The sequence below is a fragment of the Homarus americanus genome, unplaced genomic scaffold (assembly GCF_018991925.1).
Source record: "Homarus americanus isolate GMGI-L3 unplaced genomic scaffold, GMGI_Hamer_2.0 scaffold40248, whole genome shotgun sequence".
Taxonomy (NCBI): domain Eukaryota; kingdom Metazoa; phylum Arthropoda; class Malacostraca; order Decapoda; family Nephropidae; genus Homarus; species Homarus americanus.
In genome coordinates, this window is record NW_024712526.1 from 3,168,779 (window position 1) to 3,181,072 (window position 12,294).

A 12,294-nucleotide genomic window follows, 5' to 3' on the forward strand; every position below is an offset into this window, starting at 1 on the left:
AAAAACACTCAAAATAAAGAAGCGTTAGCGTTCTTTACATTTACACACTTGATCTTCATGGACCCTAAACACGAAAGTGTTGTAACACATTACCATAACTCATTCAGTAACCAGAATCTTTCTTACCCAGAAACTATTCGTTGTGAAGACTCTCAAAGCAATCATCAGCTGATGAATGAGAGGTAGAGGTGAACCAAAGCCAACAGGTTTGTCAAGCAAGTCTCCCTTGCTGAACCATCTTATCGTTGTCTAAATTGCATGTCATCATAAAAATTTATAGGATTCTGCCTATCTACCATCAGTCTTCTCTATATAAAAATTTCAATTTGACAATATCGCCGAAAGCGAGCTCTGCCAAAATTCATGTTGACTAGCTATCTTGAACGACGGATGACCACTAAACCAGCTTCCAAGCTGGATTAACGCGAGGATAGACAAATCCGATCTCAAACCCGGTTTGAATCTTTGTGTTGGCTCAAGCCAGGGTTCTGAATAGAGGGATCCTACACAGACCACTGGCTCCCTTCCCTTGGCATGGCCACCTCATTCTTCCTCACACTATGCTGCAGGGTGGCAGGAACACTCATTCTCTTCCCACTATGCTGCAAGGTGACAGGAATGTTCACTCTCCCTTTATTAACTTTATCATGTCACATCCAGTAAACTTCTCGATGCCATCAAGCTTTTTTATCGTCTTGTTCTCTGGATGACGATCCTCCTTACTTCCAGTGTATCCTTCATCCCGCCCTTTCCTCTCTTGTTATCATCGTCTGAATTATACACTTGTTTTATCCATCTTTCATTTCTCTTCTCTTACTGTCCTTGCCACCTCAACTTTCACATTTCCATTAACTGTCTATAAATTATTGTTTTATACATCCTATTAACTCAACATTATGTCCTCAAGCGTGTTGTTTCTCTTCCTCTTGCACCCAGAGGCCATGTTTCGCACCCATACAGTATAGTAATGGCAGCTCAATATATTTTTTGTACACATCTCCAACTTTGCTCTCTTTAAATAGTTCTTTCTCTCCATTTAATTTTTAATGCAAATATTTCTTTCTTTACCTCGACTATTCTCTAGTTCAGTTTGTTATCCTTTGTTCCATTAGGTGACATTTTCACTCCCACGTCTCAATGTATTTTGTATCTACTTGTAGAAGTGTTGAAAATATTCACTTATACAAGTCTTTTATGGGAATTAGCGTTCATGTGCTCCTCTGAGTTACTCTGTAGGGTACATGCGGGAGAAGGGTTTCTGAGGTAAGACCAATGTGTTTCACCGTGTTATAATTACATAACGGGTTAGAAAAAAATTGCCTTAAAAACCGCCATTTATTCATCAGTTCCTCCAAATACTTTATTTCTTAAAGTAATAAGACGTCATGGAAGAAACCAGGAGCATCAACCTTGTGCGAGGCTAAGTCGATGTAGCTTGATAAACCTAGAACCAGTTCAGACCTTTTGTTCAGGGATGAGGAAAAGGTTCAGGGTGTTATGACCCCTATGAAGGTCAGGGGCGGGGAAAGATTAGGTCATGGTGTCTAACATGGGACAAGCTAGGGAAGGGGAAAGAGGTTGTGGGAGGTGTCACTATGATAGATAAAGTGAGGGCAGGAGGAGGGAAGACGTTTAAGGACAATCATTGGGGCAGATGTTGTCGATGGCACACACGGAAGACGCCCAGTCACAGAATTTGGCCTGAGGGTTGTAGAGTGTACCTGCAGCACATATTTCCTCTGTAGCGTCGTAACCGTTGTCAACATTCTACCGATAAAATAATTTTATCGTTACATTGAGTATCGTAAAGATTTATTCCTATTTTTCCAAGACTCAAATGTGTTGTGATCAGTGACATTCATGTATATGATCAGCACAAAGCCAGAGATCATTATAGTCAAAGATAATCTGTAGTAGAAGAAATGATTCTGCATGAAATGAAAGATTTGATTCATTACAAAATGTAATGAAGTAGATGGCAGATATCTGGTTAACGGATAGCACTGCACCACACTGTTTAGTTATGTGCCTAACAGTAAACTCTTAGTTAAGAAGAGCTGATCTTACACAATATGACATGTGTTAGTTTATCCTCGAAACTCTGTCCTTGGGAGCCAGCAACATAACATTGAAAGGATTATAACTTCTGTACAAAAACTTGAAACATTTTCCCAAAATTCCAAATGTTGAGTTGCTGGAGATTAAACTTGTTAAGCTAAAAATATTGCAAAGGGAATTTCCATTAACTCTTTATATAGTTTACTAATTCTTATGCTGTACTACATACACAGTACAGTACTGTAAATTATAACTTGCACAATTTAATCATGTGTATGACAACATAAAACTACATGTACTTCCAATTTCAAATTATCTCCACAAATAATAGTAAAATTATTACAAAAACAATGAAGATCTAATACAACTACTGTTTTACAATAATAACACCTAATAATACTGTTACTCCTAATGTAACAACTATGTTGCCAACTACACCAGAGTCATCAATTGTACATTACAGACACTCACCGGGGAGCAGAGGTAGTAGTGGTGGCAGTTATCAGGGTCAGCATTGGGGCCAGGCTCTGAACACACACTATCAGGACGAGGAGTAGCGCGGGTGGTGGTGGGGGTGGTGGTAGGTGCACTCGGGTCCTGGTGATACAATGTCATATGTTTTAAAAAAGGGATAAAGCAATATGATCAATGGTTAACCACCAAACTTGGTATTTTGGTGCAGTGGCCAAGTGGTTATATAGCACTCACCTCCTGTTCCAAACATTGCTAGTTTGATCACGGGGCACTCCCAGTCTACCCAGCTATAAATGGTTACTTAACTTTCTAACGTTGGCAAAATGTGTATTGAAGGCTTAGTATGGTATACAGTTTACCGTATCCACACTGACCCTAACGAGCAGTTATGTCTATAGAATGATCCACTATCACTTTTCAATTTGGTATTATTGTATAAATGGGATTTAAGCACCAAGTTATGACACATAAAGAGGTGGTAGTGGTAGCAAAAGTGACACTTACACGAGTGGTGGTTGGCGGTGTTGGCGGTGTTGGAATTATTTCACCACTGAAGGTCTCCCTCAAGGTCTTGATGAGGTCGAATTTGCGGTCATGACACTCACCCAAGAAGTCGTCAGTCTCAATACTCCAGATCATCATACCGGCCAAGTTCTTGCCCTTGGCATAGTTGGCCTGCACAGGTAACACTCACTATAAGTACTTGAGAAGATTATCACTAATCACATCCATATTATTTCCTTTTGTTTGAAAAACAGAAGTCTTGTCTGGCATACTGAAAAATTAGGTAAGCTTAGTTGAGAAAAACAGAAGTGGTTACTATGGAAGCGAGTGTCAAACCACGTATTACCTTCACCACGCAGGAGTCGTGGTCATCATAGGAGCACCAGATCCTCTCATGGCTGTAGCTGTAGGTGTAGGGCTCGTTCATACCTGGTGCTATCTCTACCACCCAGTCACTCTCTGTCTTCTGGAACTCACAGATCTGCGCCAAAGAGAAGTCAAAGGGTTAAGAGGATGATCAATTTGTCCAGGTAATTCTCCAACATCATTATTTATAAGGAGTTAAATGCGTATACAAGTACAGTCGTTTTCCTCCTCTGACACATACATTATGTTAGGGACATCCTTTCATTACCTCATTGTAGCCTAAAAATCCTGGACTCCTGGTGTAGGGTCCTGCAGGTCCTGGCTGGCTGGCGGGGGCGTAGTAGCCATGCTCATCTGTGTTAGAGTTCAGCTTCCAGCAGCGACCATACAGAGGTACACCCAAGGCGATCTTGGTGCTTGGCATTCCTCCATCAATCCAGTAATTCACAGCAAAGTCCTGTATACAAAGAACCATCATGTGTCTGACACAGTCCATGTACGATACATAAACTGAGTGTAACAGAAATATGTTTTTGAAGTCTATCTAAATTAAGACTCCATGCATAATATATATTGTCTAATTGTCGCGAGGGGAATTTTATTATAAAACAAATATGTTATCATGTGCATCAAGGTATATCAGAGAGGCAGGTGACTCACCTGGTTGAGGTAGACATTATCTCCCGTGTCGTCGGGGTACTGGTAGAGGCCAGACTGGTGGTGGGTGTAGGGGTCCCAGGCACCATGCAGGTCGTATGCCATCAGGTTGATCCAGTCTACCTGCTGCGCCACACCTGGGATGTCAAAGGCTGGGTCGATGGTGAGCTTACCGGCGGACACAGCGGCCGTCAATAACATGTTGTTAGCATGCAGCGCCTTATTGAGGTCTGACAGAAGGGTGACGTAATTCACCTGTAAACAACACCACATACATCAAGATCACTTGCTTCTCATAAGTGAACTGCTCTGATAAATGTCTGTTGTCTCTCCCTAACTCAAAGTGTTTGTCATGAAAGTACTTCTGTTGACTCAAGAGCGTGTGGCGTACCCTGTCCTCAGGCTTCCCCCCACGCTGGGTCGGGTACTCCCAGTCCAAGTCCAGACCATCAAAGTTGTGGGCCTTCAACAGCTCTATAGAGGAATCAACAAAACTCTTCCTTAACGAAGGACTTGCAGCCATCTGGAAACAGGAAAATACATCATACAACCTTTTTGCTGAAAAGGAGAAGTACAATATTACCAGATTTACTCACCGCCTAACCATAAAACATCAAGTTATGCACTGAACACCTTGGTCTTCACTGACTGTCAAATATAAGACAAATCAACTAATGTAATCAGATGTGTAAAGTAAAAGTTGTCTCACATTAGAGTATTTGGGGGAGCCCTCATTCCATCCTCCTACAGCCAGAAGGGTTTTGAGTTCAGTGTTTTGCTCCTTGAGGGCGGTGAACCTGTTGTAGGCGCACTTGCCGTAGTTCTCACACAACTCGTTGAAGGGATCCAACACCTGTAAACCAAAATCTCTTTAACATGATGCTATGGAGTGAAAAGTTACAGCAGATGTTCCCAAGAAATCGGCTGGGAACTCGTTAGACATCAGTATTCAGCAAAATTCTTATCTCCATGCAGGTGAATTCATAGACATCTGGCTATCGCTGGATACATTCTTCAAGATGGTCTAATTATTTCATGAGACAAAAACCGAGATATAAGAGTTGAGTTGAATGTAGAACATTTCCAGCTGCTCGCGCCAGTAGATCACTTATAGTGTATTTTAGAAGGAAAAAAAATCACCATGATAAAATGCTACTTACATTTTATTAAGTAGTTTGATCACTTAAAATTCCACCAGTTTATCTATCTTTCTAATATTTCTTAAAATTTCCTCAACACTTACAATATATTGCTCAACACCTTCAACATATGAACAAAATATATTGAAAGGTTAAATAACTCACCAGTAATTAAAGGTATTGTAAAGACAAAAAAATCCATACGAGAAGCCTGGAAAAGGGATCTGTGTTACAGTGAATGTGAAGAAGAACAAAAACACGGGAGCAGAACTGAAGGAGAAGGCCAAACAGGGTTATTTAGTATTTATACAGAAGATACCTCACAGTTTACGAGTGATCAATTAAGTTTGAGGACTTGGTTTATACAGGAGCTAGGCTTAGTAAGGCTGGAATGGAATGATGGTAATTGTATATCGCATCTGAAGGTCTGTGATGGTACAAAAAGCTCATATAAAAGTTCGCTTCATCCAAGATTGTCACAACTATGAAAGCCTAATTCTATCTGACCAGACAGTTGAAAAATAAAATATGTACAACAAATAAGATGAGAAAAATCTGAAGATGTAGGAGAAACGCAAGTAGTGTTATATGACTCATGGATGGAAACCTGCTCGTGGTATATCTGTGAGAACCTGAGGGAAGACAGTGAGGCTGGTGAAGACACATAACACTGAGGTACGTACACAAAGAGGGCAGCAAGACACCTCATGGCCTAATAACTGTCAGTGAATGTAGCTTACATGTACAGTAGTTTATGGGGATGCAGCAGTGAGCTTTAAATATATATAATGGCTTAGGTCTGTGGAAACATTAGTTTATGAACAAGAAGAAAACGAGGTTCAGGTCACACCTTGGCGATTCCACCTAGAAAGGTTGCAGGTAAGGTGGTACTCTTCAATATTTACTGAACTACACAGAGAATGATCTTATTCCTTAGGTAAAACGTTTCTGGGGCGTTTAAAAAAAGTACAATAAAGAGCATCTCACCCTGATCTTGTTGTCATAAGAAAGTCCAGCGAAACCAAAGATGAGATGAGTACAGATGGCTGGGTCGATGGCCTCTACGTCGAACTTGCCCTTGTCTGGCCTGTACACGGCCCAAGAGCCGTAGTAGCACACCATCACGCCATCATTGGCAGCTGCAGCAATAAAAATAAACATTATGTATATTATTTAATTACGTGTGAACGACGTCACAGATTAAGTTAGAAAAGCTTTATTGTGACTTGTGTTTCAGAACTGCCCTACATCTTAACAACACTGACAAGTGGATCTCACACTAGTCACACAACCCCACTTTATCCTCTTGGAAGACTACTGGTCATGTTTCAAAATGCAGAAGATCTCAACCTATTTCTACAGTGACATAAAAACTATTTTTCAGTATAGTGGACAGTGATGGATGTCACCTGTGACGGCGAGGGCGAGGGCCAACAGTGAGAGAGGCACCAACAACTTCATGACGTCTGTTGTTCGTCAAGGAGTCAACTGTGGATGTTGACGACCACTGGTGCTCCTGAAGGTCTGCTCCAACATTTATACCCGAGGTGTTGATCCACATGCACACGACACCCAGCTGTATCTCCTGCACATGACAGCTGATATCTCTCATCTCCAGGCTGTGAGAATGACAGATGTCACTGAAGTGTTCATCATATCTAACAACTCCAACATAGAATCAAAACAAAAATATTTTATACACATTGAAAAAATACCGAAGTAAATATAAGAAACAAATAAAAAAGTCTTATCATTTGTGAACATAATGGTGTGAGTTACCGTAATTTCTCAAATAGTTCTCATTAAAAGAACAACAAAGGCGCATCAAAACTCATGTCAGGTGACTTAGTTGCTTAAGTCTTATAGTTCACTGAGAAATGATGCAATTGGCTAAGGTAAATCTGGCTAATATGGGTTGTTGGTAACACCATCACCTGCAACTTTCCCCAATATGTCTTGATGAAAAAATACTGTTGCCACTTTAAAATGTTTTAATTTGGCGGCGGCGACTTTGGCTTTCTTTAGTCTTTCCTTCACGTGGGACATGATGCCCGTCCGACAGATGGCGAGACCGAGCAAGCTGCCTTGTTTAGAGTACCCAATCTCTTCGTCGTCGATCATCACTGGGCCCGGCTTGAATTTGGCTATGGGTATGACCTCGAATTACATTTTGTTTGTTTTTATCTTCTATTTCTTTTCATACCTCGAGATATCCTCTATTGCCCGAACAGTGAGTCACACCATCCTTGTCGTGGATCTTCCTGGGCAGGTGACGATCTGTGGCACATCATCGGCATACATGACGTACTCATTGCTGACGATTGGGGGTGACAGGTCAGCTGAGTAGAGCGTGTAAAGGGTTGGTGAGAGACAAGAGCCCCGAGGCACACCGCTCGAGAGTGCGAATTCTTCCCCACAATGTTCTTGCATCTTGATTTTGGCTGTGCGGTCCGTAATGAAGTTGTACAACAGGTGCGTCAGGTTTTCGGGTAGCCCAGTTGTATGATCTTATACTGTAGCGCCGTGTGCCAAACCTAGTCAAACGCATTGCTGACGTCCCTCAGCACTACGTTGCACTGCAGGCGGCCAGTTATGGCATTGGCGATCTGCTCGTAGACCTCTATGGTGGTGGATGTGCCTCGTTACTGGCGGAAGCCGAACTGGCAGGGATGCACGTCCTCGTCCTTCAGATATATCCGCAAATGCTTGTTTACCATTGGGGGGGGGGGGATTTTGGTTGGTACCTCCAGTAGCGACATTGGTCGAAAGTTTTCGACTTTGTTTGGAGGCTTCACTGCGTTTGGTATGAGGCGGATAACGGCTATTTTGAACATCTTAGGGAAGTATCCAGAGGCGAGGCAGGTATTGCATATATGAGCAAGCCTTACCATTATGTTGTCGGGAAGTTAATATACCTTTGTCCAGGTGACTTGTTTTAAAAACCCTTTGATGATGAATAACACATCTGCAGGAACTAAGCGCTCCGTTAAGTAGCTGTTGTCCGCCAGTCTAGTGAAGTCAGTCCGTGCGAGCGGCTGGAGCAGGTGCGGATGGTCCTGCAACTGACCTAAAATGTTCTCCTCAAACTCTCTGTCGAAGTCCACTAATGATAAAGATCTTTCGCAAATGTTACCGATGTAATTGTTCTTGGTTTTCCTCCTCGAATATTTTATCGTTTTGATCGAGTAGGTACGAGACTGTATTAAAGAGGGGGAACCAATCAGTCGCTTGATCCCCTTCCAGAAGGAGGCAGAGTTGCGGTAGTTGTTGGCTGCCTCCCACATCAAGGCAGCCCACTTTTGTTCATGTAGACATTTACTCTCGTGCTGGATGTCCGTCTGTAGCTCTCGGAACCGGTTTCTCAGCTCTTGCGTTCACCCGAAGATACTGGCTAGCTGTCTCACATGATCATACTGGACACTGAGCTGCCTCAGCTGATGACTAGTGTGAGGATGGGGAATGGTCCTGTGGGTGGTGGTCGGGATGTTGTTGTCCATTTTCATCTTCACATGAGTGTACCACTGCTCGACCGCGTCGTCGATGTCATTGGGGCTGGTCTCCTCCAGGTTTCCTCCCTTGCTTGAGACTGAGAGACTCCATGAAGGAGTTCCAGTCTGTCCGTTTGAGGCTTGACTTGATTTTGGTGAGGATCATAATGGGATTGGATGAAAGCATCACAACGACTGGCAGGTGGTTGCTGGTATCGATGGGTCCGGCGGTAATGTGCCTGTTCAGGATGGCCTCATTGCTAGAGATGATTATGTTGGGTGTTGCGGCACTGGCACATTTTCCCCCTGCTGATGTTGTCAAACAGCGCCACACCGACGTTGTTCTCATTACTATGTCCGCGTATGGCATGGCGTGCATTTAAGTCTCCTATGATGAATGTTGGTTATATGTGGTTGAGGTCTCCACCTGCACTCCTAGAACTGAATCTTCGAAGTCAAACAACGCTCTGTGACTCAGCCGTGACCTGATGGCCACAGCGACACTGACGTTCAGCTCACCCGTCATGTTCCTCTGGTATACTGTACAGTATAGTAAAAAATTTTCACTTGTCTTTCGTCCTTTATGCTGGTACTGTTTAACAGAATAATGTCTGGGTCGAATTGATAGTATAAGTTAGACAGTTCGTTGCTCTATTTAAGGACCAGTGTAAGACATATGTTGGACAATTTTCATCCTGCTAATGACTGCCATTTCGAAATCTTTAGCTTGGGGCATCGCTTGAAGTGTTTGTCAGCTAATGATGGGGCCTCAAACTTCCCATCACCCATGTACAGGAAGATGTTCAGGTCCTGGGCCTGCATGTCGAAGTCATCTACTGACGCTGCAGCTTGTGTTCTAATGCACTTATATGTAAGAACACTTAAGTGAGGTGTTCACTGGGTAACAAATGATAATAGTCTGATCTCTCTCCTGTCTCCATATCAAGAGAGATATGAGGAGCAGGCCAGGTCTGTTATGATTTGGTTGACCTCGTCTGCCCTCTAGAGTGTGGGAAAGGAAACACGTCAGATGTACAGCTGTGCTAACATGAGCTGACCTCGCCCAGACTTCGCTCACTCCCCGAAGGAAATACAACTTCAGCCATGTATAATGTCAACAGCTGAGGCACAGGTGAATAACTTGGTGAATAATCTGGTATTATACATTTGGGTGAATATTTATATAATGCAAATGGTGCCGTTACACCACCTTTATCCTGGACACTGCTTGGCTCGGTTACATTTTGTCAACTGTGGGGCTCTGGTGAGACAGGCTGGTCGTTACCCCTCAGCACCAGCCATCTCAAATTTCCCGTCTTAGTTGGCTGCTCTTCTTTCCCTCTCTTGGAATTTTGTGGGCACTTAGTCTTGAAGTGTCCATTTTCTCCACATGTCCAACATCCTCTCTTCTCCATGTTCTTCTCTGTATTGCCCTTCTCTAGCTCTCGTTTCCACTTGTAACATTCCTCCTGTTTGTGCCCAATCTTCTCACAATACCAGCAAGTTCCTTTAAATCTCTCTGCTTCTTGTACCCCTTCGTGCTTTGAAACCAGAGTTAGACTCCGCCCTGAAACTTGGTAAACTTGACCTCACATAAGATTTAAACTCCAGGGCTCTCGCCAAAGCTTCCTGTAGAGTTACAGGTTGGGATTACTTCACCTGAATCTTGAGCTACGTGCTGTCCAATGCGTCCACAGACTGGTTCCTCAACAACACGGCAAACAGATCAGGTGATGCTCTAGGGTACGCCCTATGAGCCATACTTTCCAGGTCTTGAACAAGCTGTTGCAGTGTTTCACCTCCATTATAGGCACGAGTGCAGAATATGGCCCTGTAAACCTCATTTTGGTGCTTGGTTCCACATCTTCGTTCCAGTACCTCTACCAGTGACATGTAACTGCTTCGCTCTGCTCCTGTCAACTGGCTGAGAATCTTCATAGCCGTGCCCTTGAAACTCATGGCTAATTGTACTGCACAGTGCACACTGCTTCTCGTCCCACCCGTTTCGTTTAGCTAGTAATTCAAACTGTGCTTGGTATGCTTTCTATGAAAGCTTGCCATCGAATTCCTGTGGTTTCTTCTTCACTGGCTCTCTTGGATAGTTCGCCACTTCACTTGACGTAGGTCTGGGTCTGACTCAGGTGCACACTTCCCTTTCCCACACGCTGTTGGTCACGTCTCTTAAGTACTCCACAGGAAAGTTAGTCCTCAGTTTTCTGGACTTGTGACTTCTTTAACCTAGGGGCTGTGACCCCTTGTAGGGCGAGCGTCCGCCAGCTCTAGGTATGGACACTTGACCGAGTAGTACCCTTTAAAATGTTTATACACCTCAATAATAGGTCACCCCTTGCCCGTCTGTAGTATAAGCTAGGCAGTTGCAGGCGTTCTAATCTTTCTGGATATTTTCAATCAACTGACAGTCCCAAGCATATCTCGGGGACCAGACGGGGTGACTACTCCAGGCAAAGAAGCACCTCACTCTTGAAGACCGTTACGAGGGACGGACCCGTCTAGATATCTGAACGACTTTCTTGTACGACCTACTAGTTTAGTTGCGTGATTCACTGTCTTCTCACAATGGCCCGAGAACTTCAGTTCATTGTCAACATACACACCCAGGTTCTTTTCACATTCGGTCTCTATTAATGCAGTTTCTTCGTCCCGTTGGGACATACGATACGCTTACTTACCGTTGGTACGACTCGAGTACATCCTCCTACACTTCGTAACATGGAATCTTTGCAGCCATTTTTTCGACCATTCTTGAAGCTCACAGAGCTCTTTCTGCAGCTCTTCACAGTCTGTTTGGTTCTGTCTTCATAACTCATATATCATTGCACATATATGAGATCCGACAAAAAAAAATAACGAGACTGACCCGGTAACTCGGGAACCAAGAATGGGAGGGGAGGGACAAACAGACGGTTATCGAACATGTTCTAACCTGTCACAGTGTGACAAGGCTCAACTCGATCGCTTCACTCAGTAGAAGTGAACGCGAGTTGAAGTATACTGTTTTTACGCTCGGTCGGTAAATGTCGGACTGCAAAACTGAGCAACGAGTTAACATCAAGTTTCTCGTTAAACTTAAGAAATCCGCGACGGAAACTTTTCAATTATTGACTGAGGTTTACGGTGAAGATTGCAGGTCTCGTGCACGCGTTTTTGAATGGCACAAACTATTTTCGTTCGGCAGAGAAACCGTGAAAGATGATGACCGCCCAGGCCGTCCACGCACAGCAGTTACCGATGACAATGTAGTGGATTTCTCCCCTACAAACGCTGTTTGTCGCTGAGTAGCCGACCCCACCAATTCCCCAGTGTATGCCTCGTGGTCTAGGTCAACCAGTGCCGCCATACATCACGGAGCGGGGGTTAACTACTAAGCCACGCCTACCCCCCGCTATTTAAGACCTGACCTCGTGGTGACCTGCCTCTTTCTACCTACACCAACCAGCCAGCAACACCTCCTCCGCCGCTGCCTGGCGGCCCTCGCTCCTCCTCCGCCTGCCTGGCGGTCCTCGCTCCCGCCGGCGAGCATGGCGACCCACAAGCTGTCCTTCTCTGAGCGTCCTCACCAACTAGCTCTCTCTCCACATCACGCTTGT

General features: G+C 43.9%; 1 protein-coding gene across 1 annotated transcript; it reads right to left on the bottom strand.

The window, feature by feature from the left end:
• Window positions 1–1,321: 1,321 nt before the first annotated feature.
• On the bottom strand, window positions 1,322–6,762 carry LOC121860928 (acidic mammalian chitinase-like). The gene is made up of 10 exons (XM_042358309.1): window positions 6,608–6,762; window positions 6,186–6,337; window positions 4,769–4,912; window positions 4,451–4,582; window positions 4,063–4,314; window positions 3,671–3,859; window positions 3,383–3,517; window positions 3,037–3,207; window positions 2,530–2,655; window positions 1,322–1,767 (listed from the first exon to the last, which is right to left on the bottom strand). The coding sequence occupies exons 1-10, from the start codon at window positions 6,657–6,659 to the stop codon at window positions 1,633–1,635; spliced, it is 1,488 nt and encodes a 495-aa protein (XP_042214243.1). The 5' UTR covers window positions 6,660–6,762; the 3' UTR covers window positions 1,322–1,632.
• Between the last annotated feature and the right edge of the window lie 5,532 nt (window positions 6,763–12,294).